Source organism: Leguminivora glycinivorella, chromosome 11, assembly GCF_023078275.1.
Source record: "Leguminivora glycinivorella isolate SPB_JAAS2020 chromosome 11, LegGlyc_1.1, whole genome shotgun sequence".
Taxonomy (NCBI): domain Eukaryota; kingdom Metazoa; phylum Arthropoda; class Insecta; order Lepidoptera; family Tortricidae; genus Leguminivora; species Leguminivora glycinivorella.
In genome coordinates, this window is record NC_062981.1 from 12741112 (window position 1) to 12766947 (window position 25836).

At 36.9% G+C, this 25836-nt stretch overlaps 2 protein-coding genes across 2 annotated transcripts in view; one reads left to right on the top strand and one right to left on the bottom strand.

Annotated features, from left to right (window-relative positions):
• LOC125231347 overlaps positions 1 to 22406 on the top strand; it is a 47409-nt gene extending 25003 nt beyond the window's left edge. Inside the window, exons 12-19 of the mRNA XM_048136793.1 lie at positions 260 to 397; positions 10180 to 10307; positions 11767 to 11867; positions 12546 to 12656; positions 16732 to 16893; positions 17483 to 17574; positions 18447 to 18530; positions 22215 to 22406. Coding sequence (XP_047992750.1) covers positions 260 to 397; positions 10180 to 10307; positions 11767 to 11867; positions 12546 to 12656; positions 16732 to 16893; positions 17483 to 17574; positions 18447 to 18530; positions 22215 to 22406 — 1008 coding nt within the window. The remainder of the gene's footprint in view (positions 1 to 259; positions 398 to 10179; positions 10308 to 11766; positions 11868 to 12545; positions 12657 to 16731; positions 16894 to 17482; positions 17575 to 18446; positions 18531 to 22214) is intronic.
• A 10-nt stretch (positions 22407 to 22416) lies between these two features.
• On the bottom strand, positions 22417 to 25595 carry LOC125231299 (26S proteasome non-ATPase regulatory subunit 14). Its single transcript, XM_048136741.1, has 4 exons — positions 25462 to 25595; positions 25115 to 25315; positions 24379 to 24535; positions 22417 to 23185 (listed from the first exon to the last, which is right to left on the bottom strand). The coding sequence occupies exons 2-4, from the start codon at positions 25290 to 25292 to the stop codon at positions 22585 to 22587; spliced, it is 936 nt and encodes a 311-aa protein (XP_047992698.1). The 5' UTR covers positions 25293 to 25315; positions 25462 to 25595; the 3' UTR covers positions 22417 to 22584.
• Positions 25596 to 25836: the final 241 nt, after the last annotated feature.

Genomic DNA, 25836 nt, shown 5'->3' on the forward strand with positions numbered 1-25836 from the left:
CGAGTATGTTAAATCTCATGATGTTAAATTAGTTTCTACAGTCGCTGCTAGCATTAGTGTCTACAAGATTATATGTATTTGTGTTGTGACAATCATCGCTACTCCTTCACAGTCGTTGCAAAATTAAAAAGCAGGTAAAAAAGGCTTCAAATAGTTAAGATGGTTTTATCGCCAATTTGTTTTTCCCGAACTTCTTGTTTTGTTTTATTTTTCCGCAGTGCTTCTGCTATATTTTTGTTTTTTATTTTTTTATTGCCAGAGTCTGCCAGAAGAGAAGTACAAGAGCGAATTCGCATTAGACTCCGAATGTTCGCTGCTCGTAGAGAGCAACCTTCGCCAAGGGATGCGAACATTCGTTAGAGGGCCTGACATGCTCACGATACTCACCGATTCCTCAGTAAGTTATCGAGTATAAGTACGTCAGGCTGCCTGGCCAGTGAAGCGCTTTTGTTTAAAAAATAGCCATGCTTCCCACCTAAGTAGGTTAAGTAGGTCTCATTCTATTAGTTGGCCTACAAAATTTAAAACCACCTGAACCACCTCACACTAAGTGCGTTTTCACATTACCCGATCCGATATCGGAAGTCGGACCGTTATCCCATACATTACAGACGCCATCTTGGATTTTTTCTATGGAAATCCTTCCGACATCCGATATCGGATCGGATAATGTGAAAACGGCGTAACACCGCCCGAACGTTGACGTTTGGTCAACTCTATGGCTGCTGATCGACTCAACGTTGGCGCAACTGCGCAGTACCTAATGCTATTTCCATATCGCTCCGTCGACGCTCAAAATACGTGTGGTAGCCTTTTAATGTTCGATATAATATGGACGTCGCATAATTACTACTTTCTTGTATTAATGCTGCCTCATATGTATCTATAATGAGTAATAAGCATTTAAGAGTATAATATATGTATAGTAAAAGTATAGCCTCAATTCTATAGTCAATCTAAGTCGTCAACCGTGTAATCGTCATCTTTTTTGTATCATCATTCAAGTATTTTTTTATTTCGTTTGGCGCGTCGCTGCTCGGTTGCATGAACAAACAAGGGGCCTTTTATGTCTAGGACATAAAAAATATGGTTCATATGACGAAGATAAGAAAACAAACTCCTTTTATGCATACTAGACCGGTCTATGTTGTTTTCTGCATAATACGATGCCGGAGATTCCCGCGGAGTGTAGACAATCTGCCTATATTAACCAGCCTTAGACCTGATTTAGACGGCGTGCGAACTCGCATGCGATTTTAGTTATATTGCGGGCTGTTGAGGTTACATACAATTTTGCACAGCCGTCAAAAACCGCAATATAATAAAACTCGTATGCGAGTTCTCGTACCGTCTAAATGGGCCTTAGGCTACTAAACTACTAGGTAGGCTAATTAGGTCGCGTGTGATAATGTAACGTAACTAGTATATTTTTTTGAGTCATGGTACTTACTTGAGACTTAAAGCTCCGGTTTATACAAAGAAAAGACCAGTTACAAGAACAATTGTGTTGCTTAACTTCAAACCTGGGTAAATCCATTCTGCTTTAAGGTTGAATGTATAAAAATATAATATGATCTGAAAGATAATCAACCTTATAGCAGAATAGATTTACCCAGTTTTGAAGTTAAGCGACACAATTATGATAACTATTTAAATGGGCTTCTTCGAACGAGCAAGGGAAGTTTTTATACTCGACTAGTAGTTTTTATACTTATTGGACTTCACACGGCTGATGGCTAAGGGCTCGTCCCATCATTTCTATGTTTTAATTTGAACCACCAGAGACTTAAACATTAAAGGTTAAGTATAAACTGATCGGATGGAGTTGGAAATCAAAAGCCGATAGTCGCGGTAGTAGTTGCTTTTTTCATTAGTAACTTATTATTAATCTGTGCTTTTTTTGGATACCTACATGCTCAATTCGGGACGAACTAGGTACTAAAAATAAAACTTAAATAATCACTCAAAGTTTCCATGCTTGGTAAGCATTTTTAATAACACACTCCTGGGTGGCTAGCCGAATGGCACAATCGCTCACGAAACGCTCACGAAACGAAGCGCTAGTAGATATTTCGTGAGCGTTTCGTGAGCGATTGTGCCATTCGGCTAGCCACTCCTGTTATTCTAAAGATTTTATTTAACGACAGCGTCTGAAGTTAATATAAGTTGGACGGCTTACCTATCTTAAGAAACCAGGACAATGCTGGCGAAATGCTAATCAGATGCCCGTAAATCTTCAGTCGTCTAAAATAAGTTAACAAGCTCAGGCAGAAAATAATTATAGTCGCACGCTCTGAAAATAAGTATTAAACAGTAATCCATAGTAATATTATAAATGTGAAAGTGTGTGTGTCTGTCTGTCCGTCTTGCACGGCAAAATGGGGCGACGAATTCACGTCATTTTTTTAAGTGGAGATAATTGAAAGGATGGAAAGTCACATAGGCTACTTTTTGTCTCTTTCTAAACCCCCACTTCTCTAAAATGGGAAGTGGAAGTTCGTATGGAGCATTCCACAATTTCTGAATTTAACGCGAGCGAAGCCGCGGTCAAAAGCTAGTTTTTAATAATTACATTTGTAACTAACTTAAACATTTCTACACGTACCTACTCGTACATATTAAGTATCTATAAGAAACGACACACACGATAATCGAGATCTGTCAAAATATATTGCAAGCGTTACAAAAACTTAATACTATATGTAAGGTGCAGTGGGGTAATTTCCAATTACAGAAATGCTCGGATGGGTAATTTCGAAAGGGGAATCGTGATATGATGGAAATAGTGGTGATTTTTATGTGACTTTCGAAATTACCCCACAGCACCTTACTTATTAGAACATTTGAGAAATGTTCGGCTGCCTCCAAACCTTTGTTAGTATTCAAGGATTTGAAACCTACCTAATTAATACTTAAGTATTATCATTTATCATTATTCTCAACACATACATTTGCCCTATCGTTACGTACTCGTAGTACCATCTCTAGAGGTAATAACTTGGCTGATTATCCCTACATTGTATTCCATCTACCGCTATTTTACATTTCTTTCTAAATTGAATTACGAGTATGCAAAAGTCGATACGAGTTTACGAGAACTCTCTCAAGAAACTAGGTACTTTGAATATACAGATGAATGCTCACAAGATGGCCCACAAGGTGTCCATCAAGGCCCATTTCTCGAACGATATTAAACTAATATTATTAGTTCACGAACGGTCAAATCGCGTAGATTTCTGTGACAACAAAGTAATATTATTACACTAATAATCTATCTAGAAATGGGCCCCAGAAACTACACGAACATTTATTTTAGACCGAGTACGTACATTCGATATCACATTGTCGCATCGCATCTTGAAAACGCTTCTTTTATGGTATGAAATAAAATAACTCATTCACCGCCGAGCTACGGTCGTAGCGCTACGCCGTAGCCGATAACATGGATTTCCCCGTATGTAGCGAAAATCCATCGTAGAATTCGTAGAGGCAGAACGACACCGTGTCGTGATTAGCCCATGTGTGCCCAACACATACATATATTCTTTCCATATTTTTTGAGGCGACAACCTCATTCTCCTACATATTTTAATGAGTAGTAGCGTATTTAATAGATATTTGTTATACAAGGGGGCAAAGTTGTATTTTAAGGATTCTATAGTTGAACCACGAGCGAAGCGAGTGGTTAGAGAATAGAATCCTGAACTTGCGAGTTTTTTAACACACGAGAAGTAAAATACATTTGCATCACCTTAGTGTAATTAACACAAAATTTTTCCCCTCACTATAGCGAGGAAACTACAACGCAAAAAATGCGTTTATCACTGCTTCCAGTAGATCCACAGGTGGTAAATCATCTTTATTACTAGATTCACCTACTTTTATCAATTTTAAAGCAACTTTATTCAAGGTCAAATTACTTTACCCACAAGTGGATAAAATACGTTTTTACCCGCTGGTATTAAAGGACAAAACACGTGTTTCCGAGCTAGTGAGGGGAAAATCATCTTTATTACTAGATTCACCTACTTTTATCAATTTTAAAGCAGTTAATTTGACTTTATTCAAGTCAAATTACTTTTCCCCTCACTAGCTCGGAAACACGTGTTTTGTCCTTTAATACCAGCGGGTAAAAACGCATTTTATCCACTAGTGGGTAAAGTAATTTGACCTTGAATAAAGTAAAAATAACTGCTTTAAAATTGATAAAAGTAGGTGAATCTAGTAATAAAGATGATTTACCACCTGTGGAACTACTGGAAGTAGTGATAATACGCATTTTTTGCGTTGTAGTTTCCTCGCTATAGTGAGGGGAAAAGTTTTGTGTTACACTCGGGTGCAAATGTATTTTACTTCTCGTGTGTTAAAAAACTCGCAAGTTCAGGATTCTATTCTCGAACCACTCGCTTCGCTCGTGGTTCAACTATAGAATCCTTTCACTTGCTCGTTTTTCAATTTCACACTCGGCGTTAAAATACAACTTTGCTCCCTTGTATAACAAATAACTATTACCCACCAGTGGATAAAATGCGTTTTTACCTGCTGGTGTTAAAGGACAAAACACGTGTTTCCGAGCTAGTGAGGGGAAAAAATATTTTGAGCGAGTTAGTCACGTGTTAAGTCGATATAACCTTATATTTTTAAATATGTTTGAGTCTCACGGGAGTTTTATAGTTAAAATTGAGTAGTAGCGTGTTTCCAGCAGTGGGTCGAAAACGACCCTATGGGCGTATGGGTTAGCAGTAGCACAAAATGGGAGGACAATCGTACAGTGCGTAAATTACTCATTGTCTTGGTTAATGAAACTTTACATTCAACAAAAATGATCATAATTTATTTTATTAAACTCCACGAGTGCGGTATCCATTAGAGGCAGTCTATCTTATGCCCCTTGTCATCGGCCAGACCCGGTCGTTTTTCATTTCCTGAATCCTTTCACCGCCAACTAAAAAGGTCCTTTCAGACAAGTCCCAGACGTCTAGACCGTGGTTTTCATAATATTAGTATGAATATGCAGAGGAACTCGGGACGACGTTAATCTGCACTTAAAGACGTTTCTCGTTTTACCCAGGTACGAATTTAACTCAAATTAGAGCTGATACTTGGTTGGTTACACGGAGTAAGTTCTGTTACAACTTGATACATTTAATTAGTAGTAGATAGGTATCTAATTATGGAACTTTAATCCATACTAATATTATAAATGGGAAAGTGTGTGTGTCTGTTTGTTTGTCCGTCCTTCACGGCAAAACGGAGCGACGAATTGTCGTGATTTTTTAAGTGGAGATAGTTGAAGGGATGGAGAGTGACATAGGCTACTATTTATCTCTTTCTAACGCGAGCGAAGCCGCGGGAAAAAGCTAGTATTATATAATTCATCGTGAATAATTACCTACAAGGGTGTTCGTAATAGGGTTGTAAAAAAACGGTTTTTATTCTGGCTTGAAAAAAAACATGAAAAAAAACCGTGAAAAAAAACAGTTTTTTTTCTGGAGTATGTTTTTTTTCTAAAGTACGAAATCTCAAAATTTGCAAAGTAGTTAATACTTTTATACGGTTTTTTAGACTTAATGTTAACTATTAAACGAATTTAATCAAATGAAATCTGTAGTTTGTAGTTATCACTATTTACTGTTGGCAACACCACCGCCTCTCCACGCTATACGCCGCATCGGGGATTCCCCAATAAACGTTTGTATACTGAATTAAAATGTACGTTATTGTTATTGAAACACGTTACAACTCACGAAAAACCGTTATTGTCGTATTATTTGTTCATCTGAAAAAAAACCATATTTAGAAAAAAAACCAAGGTGCTCGGTTTTTTTTCATGTTTTTTTTTCATAATTCTGAAAAAAAAACATTTGGTTTTTTTTCTATTTACAACCCTAGTTCGTAATGACTGTACCTTTAATATTTAATTATATTATGCTGGACATGACTAAGATAAACATTCACAAAACAATCATAAGGCTATCATAATACGTTAACTAACATGGTAGTACCTGTATAAGAACCATTCCAGTTTATTAAAACAGAAGTTTTTTTTATAATTTCAAGCCAGCAGTGTTCAAGCATTTTGAAGAATGACACTCTAAATAACGTCCCGACATACAAGTGGGCCTAACTTAACCCTAGTAATATAGCAAACAAGTGTACCTATTAATAAAGATTATACCGACGGCCGAGGCAGCACTCTCCGCGGTTTCTTGATACTTACGCCACATCTCGGACACTGGCGATCAAATATATGACAGAGGCGCGTTCCTAGCACACATTCTTAGCTTATGTAGGTGAACGCGTGCCATGCTTGTATGAGTGAGATATGCCAGGTCGACTGGTCGCGTTTTTGACAGGCGGTAACTGTGAGGTAACCGAGAGGGGGTGGGCGGCACTTTCAGCGGGGAGCGGGAGTGGCCATACTGTACGATAGTACTCTTTATTATACTGTGCTTACGCTAAGGAATTATAGTGCAAGTACTACATTCTTGGGAACACTATTTAACTCAAGGCATTAGTGACATGGCCTCGTAGAAATTCGAATAAAAATAACATACGGAAAACTTTAGTCACCTCATTCAAGCTCTCTTGTAGGTATATTACGAAACCGAATTGTTGCTGTTTTCGAGAACTCTAAAACGGCTTAGCTGTAGTTGTCATTAAAAAGCTTTCAATGGGTCAATAAACATAGGCTGTAGGTAATAGTGCTAAAGAAAAAGGATATCTTTCAAATACTCATTTACACACATTTACTTAGGTACATCAAGTGACGCATTTACCTACCTTATTAATCTTACCAACTTTAGTAAACTGTATCAAAATTAGGTAGCTTGTTGTCGCGTAATTTCATATGAGACTAGGTTCCAAAATCATGATCATTGTTATTTTACGTAATAACAGGGCAGAATGTGCTAGATAATTAATAAAATAATGTTAAAATTTTGAACATATAAGCATTTTTCTATTTATAAGGCAAGACCGGCATAAGTCCCGTAGATGGGGTTCATAACCTTTTCTTTTCAGGCCCCGTAGCCGAATGGCATTTCTCCGACGCCAAACGAAAGCGATACGCCGCTGGCTCTGTCGCGCCAATACGCAAGCGCGATAGAGATAGATATCTACTAGCGCTTCGTTTCGTAAGCGTTTCGTGAGCGATTGTGCCATTCGGCTAGCCACCCAGGTCCAGATATTGCATAATACTGTTTTTACAACGAACACCTGCGATACAATTTAGTCACGATATTACAGACTCATCTCATATAAATCCAACTACTTATCTGTTTTTGAAACTTTTTTATTAGGAAAAGGTAATAGGATATTAAGATGTCGTGAATTGGTTTGGTAACATTTCTTAGCAATGCTTGGTTTTTCTATAGTTACTACCAGAGTTACCACCTACCTGAGCTACCACCCCCGAAAACCTATTGACGACACCCATGACGACTTTTTGTCAAAGTGACATCCAGCAATGTCAATTAACGGTCGGGTAGCCGTAAAATAGTCGGTCAAAAGTGTCAAAACCGTTTTAAAGGGTACCCATACGGTCCCTGTTGGGTAATGCTGATTATAAAAATAATAACCAACTTGAAACCCTACTCTCTTTTGAAATATTTGTCACCGCATGTTGCACAATCTAAATATACTTAAACAAAAATAATAAAAATCGGTTAGAGCTTACGATAATTCTACCAACTTAAATATGATGATGAATAATGCAGTTCACCTCTTATCATTCTTCACATATCACATGTCACATATATTTTATTTTTACTTAATACTTTTTAGTAACACCATACGAATCATTATCAAAACTGTATTTCGAAGTTAAAATCAAAAAAGGTACAACTATCATAAGCCAAAAACGTACCTATATATTGATATTGTTTAGACTCGACTTATTTCCAATAAAGCCTAAAAAAGGTTGGCAACTCCTTGTTTATCATATGCCGGTCTTGCCTTTCTCTTTTATGCCGGACTTTCTGACTAGGCACAATTTCTAAGTTACATATTTCAGAACATAAAACTAGAAATTGAGCGCGTTTTGAGTAGAATAATAGTACTAGTCAGAAATAACGGTTATTAAATGACTGCGTTACATACATGATATACAAATATTCCGACTGCTTCTATTTTATTTTATTTTTTTGCGGAACCATGTTGAACTTGATGTTCGAGTTCGAAACGAGAAACAAGTTTATTGTTAACTAGTGTTCGTCCTAGGGATATGTATTGAAGACCAATGGATTAAGGATGAAAAACTGCTATACCTCCAGAGGTGTGAGAGGCGTAGATATATAAACAAAAAAGTTATAGTCAATAGACGGTCTTTCCGGGTAGACGGTCTTCTCCACACTGACCTTACCGATCACCGTATATTTTAGCATTTGACGATGCAGTTTAATTTTATATTACTTACGTAGATACCACTAAAATGACCAATGGAAGTGTAGCTTTTTGGTGGAAATATTCAGCGCTATCTATCTTTTGATGAGCAAAAGTAAAAAATCTGCTTTGCTTATTTTTCCCCAATTATCTCATTATAATTATTGCAGCGTTGGCTAATGGGAAACGACCATTAAGAAAGCTACTAACTATTTACGAGGGTTCAACGCATTATCAAGACACTCCGGAGTCTAGGAAACATTTTGGCTGCATGCCCTAAACATATTTTTTTTTTGCGCCTATTTTGTTCTATTACAGGGCTAGCACAGGCCAGGCCCCGTCGCCGAATGGCATTTCTACGATACGAAACGCCGCAGAAATGTAGTCTGACTCTGTCGCGCCAATACGCAAGAGCGATAGAGTTAGATGTCTATGAGCGTTTCGTTTCGTGAACGTTTGTGCCATTCGGCTACGTATCCTGTCCTGCGACAGTATCTCTCCTTAGCATACATATACCACACGTTATTTTTAACCGTCGCCTCATATCTCTCAAGAAGGACAGGCCCCGTAGCCGAATGGCATTTCTCCGACGCCAAACGAAAGCGATACGCCGCTGGCTCTGTCGCGCCAATACGCAAGCGCGATAGAGATAGATATCTACTAGCGCTTCGTTTCGTGAGCGTTTCGTGAGCGATTGTGCCATTCGGCTAGCCACCCAGTTATCAAGTCGTCTGTATGTTTTTTTTTGTTTTTTTTTTTTGTTTGTTCCTCGATATCTCCGTCGTTACTGGACCGATTTAGAAATTTTTTTTTGATTGAATGTATATGCATACAGATTGGTCCCATTTTTCTCAGAACCCAGTTCTGATGATGGGATCCTGGAGAAATCGAGGGAACTCCTCGAATCTGAAAGGCATACATATGGTGATTTTTGTGTTTTTAAAGGAACAGCATGCATTTAGGTACGGAACAGTGACATTTGGTGCAGTGGAACTGCTGATGATGGCCAGAACGGAACTCTTCAAATCTGAACGGCACGCTTATAGTGACTTTGGTATTTTTATAAGAACAGCATGCACTTTCGTCCAGAACAGTGACATTTGGTGCAGTGTAATTGCTGATGATGGTCAGAACCGAACTCCTCAAATCTGAACGGCACGCTTATAGTGACTTTGGTATTTTTATAAGAACAGCATGCACTTTCGTCCAGAACAGTGACATTTGGTGCAGTGGAACTGCTGATGATGGCCAGAACCAAACTCCTCAAATCTGAACTGCACACTCATAGTGACTTTGGTATTTTTGTAAGAAAAGCATGCATTTAAGTTCAGAACAGTGACATTTATTTAGTTATGTTTGTTAAGCATATTGAGTTTTCAAGTCAAAGTTTGTCAAGCTTCGATTTCTTATAATATAATCGGATTCATGAGGAATTGAGGAAACTCCTCAAACCTTAACGTTATACGTCGTATATTCATTTGTGTTGCCATCTAATAATTAAAGCATTAAAAGCAGTTTTAAAAAATACTTACACATTTCTACATAATCCAACATTCGCAAATAGCTTTCACCAAAACCCGAAAGGCGACGGTTTTTTTTTATTAAAAATTATTTAATTTAATTACTGACACAAGGACGCATGGTGTATCTCGCAGCGATATAGTCTCGCGACAATTATATATGTGCCACACCTGCTGCTGGGCAAATCAATAACTGTATTCGTGACAAATAGCGCCCCTACGTAACATACGTTGTCAATACAATGAACTTTCAACTATTAGCCTACTGTGTTTGCAGAGCGAGTCATCCGTCTACCGAAAGGAGCGAATGAACAGTCAGGAGATGGACGCCAGCCTCTACTCCATCTACAAGCGGTCACAGGATTCTTCAGCAGGCACGAACCTGTCGTGCATCGAACAAAAGAAGTAAGACGTTTTATTCCAAAACAGAATGCCTACCGGAAAGCCGCCGCGCGAGCCACATCCGACGCATACCTCCCTTCCACACTTACGGTGCTGTTACACGGGCAAAACAATTGCCAGCAATTCACATACCATTGCCGCGTTTGTTCAATACGCACCAACTAACTATGGAGCAAACGCGGCAATGGTATGTGAATTGCTGGCAATTGTTTTGCCCGTGTAACTGCACCTTTAGAGCGTTTTCAGAATATCCAATCCGTTATATCGGGTGTAGGAAGGATCAAAAGCAAAATTAAATGTCAAAGATGGCGCCTTTAATATATAGGATATCTTCAAGCGCGGATCCAGCTTCGTGCCCAGGGGGGGGTCACGTGGTAAAAGCACAGGCCCCAGAGGGGGGGTCACGTGGTCTATTTGTATGGCCAACCTAGGCTCCAGGGGGGGCTCATGACCCCCATGACCCCCCCCCCCCTGGATCCGCGCATGATCGCACATCCGACATACACTTACGGTACGCCCTCAGGGGTCTACAAATTTTTGAACACGATCACGATAGCCGCAGCCAGAGGACTGGAGCTCACAAGTTATGTGCATCTCTCTGACAAATCTGAATTAGGTACCTACGCCTTAATTGGAGTAAAAACGAAAGATGCCGATTTGATTTCAGTAGGTGGTTCTCATAATTTGATTAACCCCTGGAACGCCGATTGGAAGGCATTCGAGAGGTCAAAGAACAAAAAAGTCTGTTTCAACCTACTAAGTATTTAAAACTCGCCTAGGTGGGTACAGCTTCTCCCTTCTTATCTTCTTATTTAATTTTACCAGTATAAAAACTAAAAAATATCAAACTTTTGCGGCTAGTGACGAACTTGAGTCGACCAACTTTATGAAAAAGTTTGGCCAATGCATATTTAGGATCGCTCTTGTATTTTGGTATAAGAGTAAGATAACAGCAAGCTCTTATTTTTCTGATTGACATACCTAATTACCCACCTATTGATAAAATATCCCTATAAATCGTGGTATTTATTTAAATAAAATTCTACGGCAGAATACAGATCAATTTATTTTTTACTCTGGAACCAACCTCAAAACTATATTTTTTACCACAACAATTGGAAAAATCGTAACTATTTAATAAACTGATGGATTTGATTTAATTTCATGTTTTACAGTTAGTGTTGTCCTCGTGTGGTGAAAATATTGTTGTTGTGTTTCACTCATCGACAGAATTTGTTTAACCTTCTTTCCTTGAAACCTTCGCAACGCTCAAGATTTAAGTTTACAAACCACTCGCTGTGCTCGCAGTTAGTTCAAAATTGGAATCTTCCGCTTGCTCGGGTAACTATATTGGCACATGTGGTTGAAGAACAACTTTGCCCCCTTGTAAAAGAAATGACTATAATTTTGCTTTTATTTCTAATACTTATCAGTCTTGATTTTTTCATCTTTTATGGTTCAGCGACAGCAGAAAGAAGGACAGTGAGCAACTGAAATCAACCTTTGGGCGCAGAAAAACAGATGCTGACAGAACTGTTACTAGATCAGGATCACGGCAGATAAGTAATAATAAATACTGTACCTAGACTTGGCTCACGAGATAACCGCCATGTGGGATGTTGATTCAACGATCATTGTTCCGATAGTCGTTTCAGCGAACGGTCTCATAGCGAAGAGTCTCGACCAACACCTTAAGAGACTCTCGCTAGGTGGATGGATCAAGGGCCAGATGCAGAAGGCGGTGATCTTGGACACGGCGCGGATAGTCCGACGGTTCCTCTCTCTGCAGCCCTAACCACCGGCAGCTTGGGCCCTGCCCCGCTGCTGGCGGCACCCTAGGTTAGGTTTTTTATAATGTGTTTATATGTTTTATATTGTTTTGTAAGTGTTTTTTTTTTAATTTACTTGTATTATATTGTACAAAACCTAACTTAAGAAGGAAGATAAATAAAGGAATAATAATACTTACTTACTTTGTGAGTAAATGATAGATAACACATATGCGGCATATCCATTCCATACTAGCATAATGTTTGAGGTCATTGCCCCCAGTGGCATCCAAATCCCCGATCACTGTTTATGACGTAAAAAATATAATACCTATTGATCTGAAAGATAATCAACCTTATAGCAGAATGGATTTACCCAAGTTTGAAGTTAAGCGACACAAATGCCCTTACCGTGATTCGAACCCGAAATAAAGACCTATATCATATAATTAGTTTTTTTTTAATATTACAGCGGCATACGACAGCACAAAGTCATCAAAGTCTGTTACTTTTCCGGATACTTTTGGCGCGGCCCCCGAACTAATAATAACCGAGCCTGACCAGAAAGATAAAGCCAAAACCGGTGAGTGCCAAAAGATGATGAAACAGACCCGGGTATGTCCTTAAGGCCCCCCCCCTCTCCTCGTATGGTTAAACCAAATCAAACCAAAAAGTGGGGGGACCTACCTATATATATGGTGTTAACAAATTAAATTAGTCACGGATATTTTTACGGCTGATAGTACTCCGCTCCTGGACTATATTAAATATGTATGTATGAAAGATCATAGGTTTTTCACCACGCTAACTGGTAAAGGGTTACTTTGCTGTTCGAAAACAGATAGCAAAATTGCATTTTAAGGTAACTGTCCCATATTACGGGAACTTAAGACGTTTCCTACTTTGAGTGAGGATTGTAAAAAAAATGCGAAGTTTCTAGTCGTGTTAATTATTTTATTTTAAGGATAAGTCTTCTACGATGGATTTAAGACACTATTTTCCATCGTAACTTCTAATTTATAGAAATTACCGTTGTTTTACTTAACCCTTAGTTTGCCCATTATTCCGGGATACAATTTTGGTATGGCTTCAATTCCGGGAGTCGTTGTACGTAATTACGGGATACCTTTAAAGTCGACGTTCTTTAAGCATAATGTAAGAAAATGAATTAAAAATGTTGTTTACATAAATATATAAATGCACATATCGTTTTAATGGGTGCGCCAAAGTTCATATAAAATTGTTATATAGATTTTTGGTAGTCCGAAAATGTTTCTCATACAATTTTACATTATAACGATCATTATTTATAACAATTTTATGTTAATAACTAACGTAACTTCGAATGACTTATGTTCATAATGTCATTCATCATAAATACGTTTTATACTAATGTTTATGTTTATATACTTATTGATCATAACGATTGCGAGTAATATAATTTATCGTTATATTATTGTTAACAGAACAGACATCACATGTGACAGTCCAGTTAGGTGCGACGACGAGCGTAGCGAGGAGGAGCGTGTTAGGTTGACCGTGAGCGAACCAGAAAAGAATTTTTAATGTAGATTGTATATGTCACTGTAAAAGCTTCGAGCGCGCTTCTATAAATGGCACAAGTTTTTCATAGAACTTCCCCAAAACTTTTTAAATAATTTTATGATGAATGATTTTCTTAAACACAAAATTATGAATGTTATTAATTATTTGTATAAAATGTATGATTAAAAATTTTCGACTAAATTATTATTATGAACAGTGATAGTAGTACTATAGATAATAATGAAACAAAATTATGATAAGTAAAATTATGAGAAATGATCATTCGGAGCACAAATCGGTATAAACAATAATTTTATAACAAATAATTTTATATGAGCCAATATGGACCCCGTTTTAATAGATGCTTATACAGAGTGTATTTTTTATAATTGGCAATGATTTGATGGGTTGGGGTGGGATGGGAAACATGATATTTTACGGTATAACGATTGTATGATATAATGACAGGGTGTTATAAGTTTTACTGTCTGTCTGTCTAAGGCATTGCTTATGAATGGATGAACCGATTTAGATTAGTGCTGAATTAGTCGAGAGTGTTCTTAGCCATGTTTGATGAAAAACACTTCACAATGTCGGGGTTTATTTTTTCAAAATTTAATTTCAATCCAGAACCTATTGCCGGTTATAAAAATTGCAAGGTACTCGTGAAAATTTCAGTTTTTTGTTACTGGTGATCACTGAGCTACACCGTATACATATATGGTGGTGATACGTTATTCAAGTATGTATATATAAATAAATAGTACTCAATAAATATTATAGGCCGTTCTTACACAGATTGACTGTCCGACGAATTTGTACTATTTTATATTTATATAGCTTTCTAGTACTAATAATGATTGAGCTAAATTGTAGACGGACAGACTGACTGACGGACAAACCAATGTGCGGTATAAAGATTTTTAGCTAAGGAAGTTTAAAAACATAATAATAGTCGGGTCTCTATACCTTATTTTGTGTTTTTATATTTTAATATACTTTATATGGGCATACCGGAATAAGATACACTCATATAAAGTCGTGTACTTAATTACGGCAGTCAAAACGAAGGCTATATTAAAAGACAAACAAGATTTTATTCTTAGTACATTGGAAGATTATACATATAACAATTATACTCAAAACATCGAAATAAGTAACCTTTGTGCTTTAATTTTATGAAATAAAACAAATTTAATGTCGATGCCACACTCCAATATTTCGCACGTATTACTCAACGAGTATACATTTCGTACTCAATTATGAGACTAAAATCTAAAACATATATGTGCCGTAATTATGTCACTATAAATCTGAAATCTTTACTCAATATATTTACATCAAATATATAAATATACTTCACCGCAAATAGTAATAACACATAAAAACATTGTAGACTGTGTTTCCGTTATTCCGTGATACTCCCGCAATTATGTACACCGCGTCAAAATGGTGTACATTATTCCGGGAGCGGGTATTTTAATTAAAATATGCTTTAAATTATTTTGAAAAGATGATATAAATGTTTTTTAATAACTATAAGACCATTATGATACAAATTTAATATAAATAAACTTACCCGCATCACAGTAAACCCTTAAGAAGTTCCGCTGCCGCGTTAAGCTCACCGTCAAACACGCCCATAGAAACCACTGCGTGGTTGCGACTGACGCGTTTGGAGGTACCTCACGGCTTCAAAATATATGATACATATTCGAAAATTGACTTTTTCGGTTCTATATGATCTATAGTTTATAAAATACTGCATTGAATTATGATTTTACTGATAGTTTCCTTAGTTTGCGACAAAAACCAAAGTATCCCGGAATAATGTACCACATTTTACTATCCCGGAATAGTGTACAGTTACCTTATCCACAAGAGTGCAAAGTAATTTCATACAAATTTTAAGTTGATGTTCAAAGCAGACTGTAAGAATTCACGTATAAATGATGACTTTGAATCATAAACGTTTAATAAATTGATGGATTTGATTTAGTTTGATGTTTTAGTTACAGTTCATATTTTCATAGTGTTGGAGTGTGGTGAAAAATTTTGTGTTTCACTTGGTGGCAAATTTTGTTTAACCTTCGTGCCTTGAAACCCTCGCAACCCTCAAGATTCATTCAGATTAACTATTGTTATGTTTTTTGGAGAAAACTAGGAAACAAATGCGCTATGTTGAAACACCATGTTAATAAAATAATTAAATGAGATCTATCTAGACACTGTTAACGTTACACGAGAGACAATTTTAAACATCCTGACAGAAAATTACATTATAGGGGATGGTTATTTAGAAAATAAATTAAAATATTTCTTTTGCTAAGGAAATGAAAATAAAAAAATCATATGAAAAGTTAGTTTTAATTTCTAGTGAAAGTTAATTGTTTTGATGTTAATTAACGTCCCTTAAAATATCTGTGACTAATTTGGTAACAGCCTATATAGGTACTCAATAGCGATTTTTTTTTTCACCACTCCAACTGGTAAAGGATTATTTTCCCCTCACTAGCTCGGAAACACGCGTTTTGTCCTTTAATACCAGCGGGTAAAAACGCATTTTATCCACTAGTGGGTAAAGTAATTTGACCTTGAATAAAGTCAAATTAACTACTTTAAAATTGATAAAAGTAGGTGAATCTAGTAATTAAGATGATTTACCACCTGTGGAACTACTGGAAACAGTGATAAACGCATTTTTTTGCGTTGTAGTTTCCTCGCTATAGTGAGGGGAAAAGTTTTGTGTTACACTCGGGTGCAAATGTATTTTACTTCTCGTGTGTTAAAAAACTCGCAAGTTCAGGATTCTATTCTCGAACCACTCGCTTCGCTCGTGGTTCAACTATAGAATCCTTTCACTTGCTCATTTTTCAATTCCACACTCGGCGTTAAAATACAACTTTGCCCCCTTGTATAACAAATAACGATTAATTCTTCCAAAACGGATGAGAAAGTTGCATTTTATCCGCAAGAGTGCAAAGTAATTCACACAATCTTCAAATCATGATTTTGAATTGTAAATGCTTAAATTGATATAATTAAGTACTTAGTTTTATTTTTAATAACTCTCGTGGTTCAATATTGGAATCTTTAGAAAACGTTATTTACAGATCAAGAAGATAAAGGAATATCCGTCAGCAAATGTTTCGCCGATAACAGTCCGCCAGCGGGCATTAGCTCGCACACCAGAGGAACTTTAGACAACTTGGAAGACGCAGACCTCTGGTTTGCGTTTCTTATGGAGACGGGACTCATGAATATGAGTGAAACAGGTTATTACAAGTAGCTACCTATTGTGCATCGCTGACAATCGTATCTCCTTGTTATACATTTAAATAAATACGAATAAGACATTAATTAGGTACATACACCATCAAGTACTCATTCAACATGCGTCTTATAATGTATTGAAACCCCCATAAAACAAATCGCTAACCTTTTAACCGCTTAGCATTTTTTACCGCGCGTAGGTACAGTCAACCAATTGAAACCCTAGGCCACTCTACAACCATGTCAAAATGGCAAGCAGTTGAGATTTCCATAGATTTCTTACAATCTGATTTATAACGTCACTATATGACATAGTTCTACAGTGGGCTAGGGTTCCAATTGGTTGACTATTACCTACTACATATATGTACCTATTACTATGTACCTACGTCCTCGTGTCGTGTTTAACGGTTGAAGGAAATGCTAAGTAATTTTAAACATTTTGAGCAATACGAGTACGAGGCGTGTGTGTTTTGATATGACCGCATATAGTTTTAGTTAATTTATAGTTTAGGCCTTAATGAAAAGGTTTTCATAGTTTTATAAAAAAATAATCTTAGAAAAGTATTTTAGACAGGGTTCTTCTTGCAGGTCCCAGCCCATCTATGCGTGTGCCCACCCGTCGGCTAACATTAGCAGATAATCCAGAATCTATCCTTCATCAGCTGTCGTGCTACACTAATGTAAGTACCTAACTTGTCAAAAAAGCATAGTTACATCGACGACGCGCAGATTTTGTCAAATTTAACTTTTAATAAATCAAAACAACTCCAGGCGTGCGTGTTCATATATGGCACTCAATTAGAAATAACAGTCATAGTCTGAGCATTTCTTTTTTTTTTGCCATTTTTTTTATTTTGATTTTTTTAGGGAATTATAGTTCAATTGTACTCAGAATCACGAGTATACCTACTTTCAATCTCACTAGGAGGCAAAAAAGTCCCAGAATTTCCATACATTTTGGTTACTTTCCTCTTTTGTTAGGTACCCCACACAACATGTACGGAAAGTGGTAACAAAATAAGAAAAAATCGTATGGGACAATTTTTATAACTACTAGGATTGAAAAAGCTAGTGATTCTGAGTAGAAATACCATAATTTTTTTTGAAAAATATCACATTTTATAAAAGTGGCGAAAAAAAAAAGAAATGCTCGTCTAATGTTTAAGAAGCCGTTGATCCGTTTTGACATTTCTGTTATTAGAATGAGAATATTATGAGACTAAACTTAAACATGATGGTAATTAGTTCACTTCGTGGTAACTCGCCTAGCTACAGGCAAAAATCTAGATACAATAAAATACAAGACAGGCAAAGGAAAGGGCATTTTGTCGCGATCAGCTTCAACACTTTATAACATCCGCACCCGCAGTCGAGACTCGAGGCTATTAAACAGACGCTGCAAGGCTATGCTTCAATTGAATAAGATATCGATTTCCATTTTCCCCGGAAACAAAAGGGGACCACCAGCGTTAAATATAGGTTATTGATGGAATTGAAAGTCGACACTATTCGTAGCCATGGCAAAATAATTGAGGCTCGGATTACTTTTCAGATGCCGATGTCGAACGATTCCACAACTTTGAGGGACGAATACGAGGTCATACACCGCCTGATCCCAGGATTGTTTCATGATACTGTTAGTAACCAGAGGGCCTACTTCTAAAAATAAAATTTTGTTATATACTTATATGCCTCTTATCACTCGAATACGCAAGAGCGATTTATATAAATATATCCTATGGCATATAAACTAATCGAAGCACTGGTGGTCTAGCGGTAAGAGTGTGCGACTTTCGATCCGGAGGTCGCGGGTTCGAACCCGGCTCGTACCTACCACTAAGTTTTTCTGAACGTATGTGCGAAATGTCATTTGATGTTTGCCAGTCGCTTTTCGGTGAAGGAAAACATCGTGAGGAAACCGGACTAATTCCAATGCCTAGTTACATGCAGTCGCTTTCGTAAAAAAAAGGTACGCCAGATGGAATAGTTTTTTCGTAAAAAACCAGTGATTGACCTTACGCACCAAATCTTGAGGAATAGTTGTCAAAGCAGAGCCTGGGATTTTTTTCACTGTAAGAACTATTGGTTCCTAGACATTGGACTCTTGTTAGTTACTTAAAATAATAATTATAAAAATATACTCATTATAGTGCAGGGCGGAAACGGCTAATTAGTATGAGGGTACAGTCCCTGCTGGCAGAAAGCATGAAACTTGGCATGTAGGTTTATAAGAAAATATGGAAGTAGAAACACGCCGAGGTGTCAATGTTTCCCCTCTTTCCCCCCACTTTTGTATCCCTGATTTCAGTTTTTTAATATTTCCATGAAAACCGTCACGATGTCTAGGAAAGCTACTATCACGATGTCTCGCGGAGATTAGTACAGGTTTAAGATCGTTCATTACGACAATCGAGTCATATAAGTTTATATTTATTAAAAAATATATATTTTGTAATGTAACTAAAAATTTAAGGTTTTCGGAATTTTTCCTTTATGTGTGCTATAAAACGTTGCTTCATGCCAAATTTCAAGATTCTAGGTCGACTGGAAGTACCCTTTAGGTTTTGATTCCCTTGCGAGTACTTGCGAGTTTCAAAATATGCAGCTTAAATTGCTGTTTCTTTTGATTGCGTTGACATAGAAGTTTGATTTTGTTACAGCTTAAAGGTATTATAGACCTGAGTATTTGGTATGAATTTCAATTTAATACCTCTACGCGTTTATGAGGAAATGGGTAGTAAGATTAAAATTATTAAAAAAAAATATATTATGTGATGTAACTAAAAATTTATGGTTTTCGTAATTTTTCCTTTATCTATGCTATAAGACGTTGCTTCGTACCAAATTTCAAGATTCTGAGTTCACGGGAAGCACCCTGTAGGTTTTGATTCCCTTGCAAGTGTCGAAAATTTGCGGCATAAACGGCTGTATCTTTTGATTGCGTTGGCTTAGAAGTTTGATTTTTTCACAGCTTCAAGGGACAGTAGACCTGAGTAATTGATATAAATTTCAGCTTCATACCTCCACGCGTTCCTGAGAAAAAGGGTCTTGACAGACGGACGGACGGACAGACGGACAACAAAGTGATCCTATAAGGGTTCCGTTTTTTCCTTTTGAGGTACGGAACCCTAAAAACACCATCTGTACTGAAATAGTCCATTACGATACACGTGCAAAAAGAAAATTCGTAACTCGTGTCGATTTAAAACACTCCCTTCGGTCGTGTTTTAATTTATCGCCACTCGTTTCGTACTTCCTTTTTTCGTAATGTACTATTTCAGTACAGATGGTGTTTTTTTACGCACTAGTGCGAGAAGTGGTTCATTATATGCCAGGTTTCACTGGATGAGACTAGCTCAGGACCGGGACAAGTGGCGTACTAGAAGAGAGGCCTATGCTCAGCAGTGGGCGATAAAGGGCGGATATGATAATGATGATGATGATATGCCAGGTCAAAACTTCGGAGGCTCATCTGTACTGAAAAACGTCGTACGATACACGTGCGAAAAGGAAATTCGTAACTCGTGTCAATTTAAAACACTCCCTTCGGTCGTGTTTTAATTGGACGGTGTTATGGAATAGCGAACTAAGCGCCAAAATCCGAAAAAAAAGTTATAAATGCAGTTCGGATATAAATGTGATAATCTATAGTATTGACTATTTCTTTGTTGAAAAATCATGCTTACAGCCTTATTTTAAGGGGTAGAATCAAGCGACACGTTAAAATTTGTATGGCCCTGTGTACTAAGTCGTTACGTAAAAAAGAATTGAACGCCAAATTTACTTTTACAAATTATAATAAGCGTATATTCTAAATCGCAAAATCGAGTTAAACGCCATAAAAATGTTATTAATTCGTTTTGGTTTAAAGTTTTGATGATTTATAAACGCAATATCGATTTAACCGCCCTAATAGTGTCGTTTAATTCGTTGTTACATATTTCAAATTGCAGGATATTTCGCTTAATGAGAACTAAGTAACAAGAGGTTTTGTTATATCATAATATCTTATATGTGTAATCCTGGCTAGTACTAATGAATTATTATTAGTTACAATGCCAATTTTGCCATATATGCTGATTTTTTTGACATTTATTAAAAAAAGTTGATTGAAGAACAAAACTAAATTGTTAGACGGATTAGTCCTAATCATTGTGGAGGAAAACATTGTTGTTGATTTATTTACAATAGCACTATTTACTCAAATATATGGAATTTTATTTTATTCCAGTATTCACTTTACCTCTAACAATTTGCATTAAAGAATCAAGCGACAAAATATGTCTCATAGTACGCTACGGCGAAATAAATTAACCTCATCCCAGTAAACTTTTTAGGTTCAATGTCAAAATTAACTTTTTTACTTTATAAATGAACTTCGATTCAAATTTCGAATCTTCTAGCTCATTTTCTCGATTTTAACGCACTTATTCCATCTGTCCAATTTATCGCTACTCGTTTCGAACTTCCTTTTTTACGCACTTGTATCGTAAGGTACTATTTCCCCTCACTAGCTCGGAAACACGTGTTTTGTCCTATAATACCAGCGGGTAAAAACGCATTTTATTCACTAGTGGGTAAAGTAATTTGACATTGAATAAAGTCAAATTAACTGCTTTAATAGTTATTTGTTATACAAGGGGGCAAAGTTGTATTTTAACGCCGAGTGTGGAATTGAGAAACGAGCAAGTGAAAGGATTCTATAATTGAACCACGAGCGAAGCGAGTGGTTCGAGAATAGAATCCTGAACTTGCGAGTTTTTTAACACACGAGAAGTAAAATACATTTGCACCCGAGTGTAACACAAAATTTTTCCCCTCACTATAGCGAGGAAACTACAACGCAAAAAATGCGTTTATCACTACTTCCAGTAGTTCCACAGGTGGTAAATCATCTTTATTACTAGATTCACCTACTTTTATCAATTTTAAAGCAGTTAATTTGACTTTATTCAAGGTCAAATTACTTTACCCACTAGTGGATAAAATGCGTTTTTACCCGTTGGTATTAAAGGACAAAACACGTGTTTCCGAGCTAGTGAGGGGAAAAATTAATAAAAGTAGATGAATCTAGTAATAAAGATGATTTACCACCTGTGGAACTACTGGAAGCAGTGATAAACGCATTTTTTGCGTTGTAGTTTCATCGCTATAGTGAGGGGAAAAGTTTTGTGTTACACACGGGTGCAAATGTATTTTACTTCTCGTGTGTTAAATTCCACACTCGGCGTTAAAATACAACTTTGCCCCCTCGTATAACAAATAACTATTATTTTAACTACAGTCAAGTTCCCTATTCTAACATGTACCTCACTTTCAGATTGCCTTGGATAATCCCAAGGAAGCCTTCCGCAAAGCCAAGAGCATTATAAAAGATATCGTCAACTCACAGAAGGGATTGGGCCCGATGTTTGACATCGACTTCGCCAACAATCTCAATTACTACCCAACTGTGAAAGACCGACTGGAAGAAATTCGTCAAGAGATAGCGCCTCGACAAATATTCCATTAAAATTAATGTGTTAAAAAAAGAATTGTTTTATTGCGATACAATTAAGTAATACATAATAATATATAAGTATTATACACAAGTGGACATGAGACACGGTGTACTGCGAGAATGGATTCCTTTATTTGCCACTTTATAGCCTTAAATAACACTGTACGGTACAAAACGTCCCTCGCCACGATCATTTGAACACCATGGTGTCCAGCATCGCTCCTAGATTTTGAACTATGTTGTTTGACATTAGGACATCTACTTTCTCTTCTAAATGCCTCTTGGGGTCCTGCTTGCCTACATTCTTGATGGCGAGCTGCTCGGGCGTCATCTTTTCCTCGTCTTCTAAGGCCTTGTTATAATTCTTGGCCAGGTCTAACATGTCTGTGACTGTGGTCTCGTTGATCGCACAGTGCTCCTTATAGTCTGATAGCGTGAGTCCATCCATCCAGGACTTTTTATGGAGATTCAGCAGCATTTTCTGTTCCAGTTCGTTCTTACGGTAGTTTATACTGATGGAGTAGTAATGACGGTTAAGGCCATGGATTAGAGCTTGTACTGAGGGTTTTTGTAGATGTCCCAAGTTGGAGGTGGTCTGCCTGGGCTCCTGGCCGAGGACCATCATGTTGGGGTTGATGAGACGGAATGCATCGATGACGACTTTGCCTTTGACGGACTGGATGGGGTCGACGACGACGGCGACCGCGCGCTCGGAGAGGGCCTCGAACGACTGCTGTGTGTTGATGTCCACGCCTGACAGCCAACAACCAAATCCAGGATGTGAGTGGTACCTGTAATGGAACAGGTTTGTTTTATAAGAAAGGCTACAGTAACATCAAATATTGAAATGGTGTAGGAATAAATTCCGTTAACTGTTCCACCTATCCATTTGTTTCACCATTTGCGTCGATTGATGTAAAATTAGTAATTAAGTGTTTATGGATAAAAATTTTTTTTTTAAATACATGCATTCAAACATAAACTCACGCTTGTATTCCCAAAAGGGGTAGGCAGAGCATATGAAACTACTCAACTTTTAGTCTAAGGAGTTGAAAGAAAACAACTAAATAAATAATAAATAAATAAATAATAAAATAGCCTTTATTTCAGATGTTTTGTTACATTTCATTTTGTTGTTGACACTCATAATATATATTTCCTAGTTTTTGTCTGTATGCCTTTTGTAGGCAAAGGCCTCCCCTAACTCCTTCCATTTGTCTCTGTCTTTTGTTATTGTAGTCCAGGAACTGCCTGCTGCACGCTTTATCTCATCTTCCCATCTTCTTCTTGGCCTGCCACGTTTCCTCTTTTTGTATTTAGTGAACCAGTACATTATCGTTTTAGACCACTTTTCTTTCCCTCTTATTGTGTGACCTGCCCATTGCCATTTTAACTTTTTAATTATTGTAGTAATGTCTTTTGTTTTAGTACATTTCTTTATATCTATGTTTCTAACTTTATCGGCTAACCGCTTTCCCATCATGCTTCTCTCCATAGCGTTTTGACATATCTCTAGCTTTTTGTAGTGGGATTTGTTTAGTGACAACAACTAAATACAAATTGAAAATTAAAGGAACATTAAGCAAATAGTTATCAGCTATAACAAATAGCAAACTGGGCATATTTTGCCACTAGTTCGACAGTCAAACAGTTTCCGATATACTCCATTACATGGTTCCGAATGTGAGAATTTGAACACTAAAATTGAAAATGTTAAATAAAGCGGCTTCACTTTGATAGACTTTTCTTTACATTTCTGGCGACAATTTGTGCCTTAGCAGTGCCTTATAATATGAACTGACGACACTTGAAGTAACCCATACACATATTAAAACATATGTAAGGTAAAGCATAGGTAATTTGGCATCTGATGCACAAATCTGAGTATAGCATTGAAATATTTTGTAAATTTACTCTACTATGAAAGTAAATAGGTACTAATAAATGTATAACAAAATGGAGTAAGAAGGAAACTAGGTCTCACCAGCCAACCACCATTTCTGGGCGTCCTGTTTGCTTCAGCATGTCCAACATCTTAGCTTGAAAGACTGGATCTACGGCCTCTACTGACACACCAGTACCTGTCTGAGGCATTGCAAATACGTCTATCACGCGCACTGTGTAGTCATCCACAAATTCACCTGGAAACATCACATCAAGATTTGTAGAATAATTAAATAGATATTTGGGTACATTGTACACAAACCTAGCCTCAAACTAAGCATAGCTTGTAATATACAGTTAAACCAAGTCAGCGAGGAAGAGCTTCAGTCCTATTATGTTTTATAATGTGCCTGGAAAAGGCTTAAACCTACAAAATAATAAATAAGTGAATTATTTATATAAGAATTTTTTTTAGATTTTACATCAACATTATTGCAAATAACAAGAATCTGATCAAAACATAAAAACTGGGATTGGTGGAATAAATACATATAAACAAAGTTACATGAAATCATTCCTACCACCAAAGTCCCATATAATTATACATTATAGTGATCATCGTAAATACACTACAAGGTAAATACAAATAAATGCAATGTCATCAAATCTCCAAAGGATCATATTTTCTTTTCCACTAAGTAGACAGATATTAACTTGAATTTTAATGACCTATGAATGAACAAGGCTAGCCAGATTAGGGCTATGTCAACGAAATGTAGGTTATGATTGTTTTTTGCTTCAGTAACAAACTTTTAATAAGATAAAGAAAGATGTACCTAACATAAGACCCATAACCTCCATGGGTACACCAGCACGGCCATGTTTCAACATTTTAAGAAGGGCCAAAGACGAAATGTACACTTGTTCGGCGGTGTCCACCACCGGAGCGTCGGTAGGCGGGGGCGCCTGCGACAGCCCCGTCATCCCTCCACCGAGACGTAAAAGACGGTCCATTATGCTCTTATAACTTGTGTTTTCTGTAAAGCAAAACAAACAATAATCAATAAAGAATAACGAGTAAGAACCGCAGCTTCCTCAAGTGCCATTCACACAACACTAGGACACTATTGATATTTCTTTTATTTTCAGATAAATCCTCTTGCACAGTTTACACTTTACTTACAGAAAACTAGATTCATTGACTGTACTCAATATATTTCAAGAAATCTTTGTGAGTTCGTGGATTTTCTAAATGAATGAATGTGAATGACAATTCGTTTACGTCGAAAATGCAAGCTCACGTAAAGCTGTTTTATTGCCAGTCTAAAAAATAAAATAAAAATTCATTTAATTGTAATTATATTTCCTCGCTTCATTGTTCGATATAATTATTAAGTTTACATTATTGTAGTTTATTTAATCTACTGGCAACATATTGCACGCTTATTTTAGAGATTTATAAAAAATAAGTATTTCAATTGCCTCTAAACCTTCCCCCCCACCCTCAGGTCGGTGTCAACCGGCGGTGGCATCATCATTATTTTTTCGTGCACGGCAA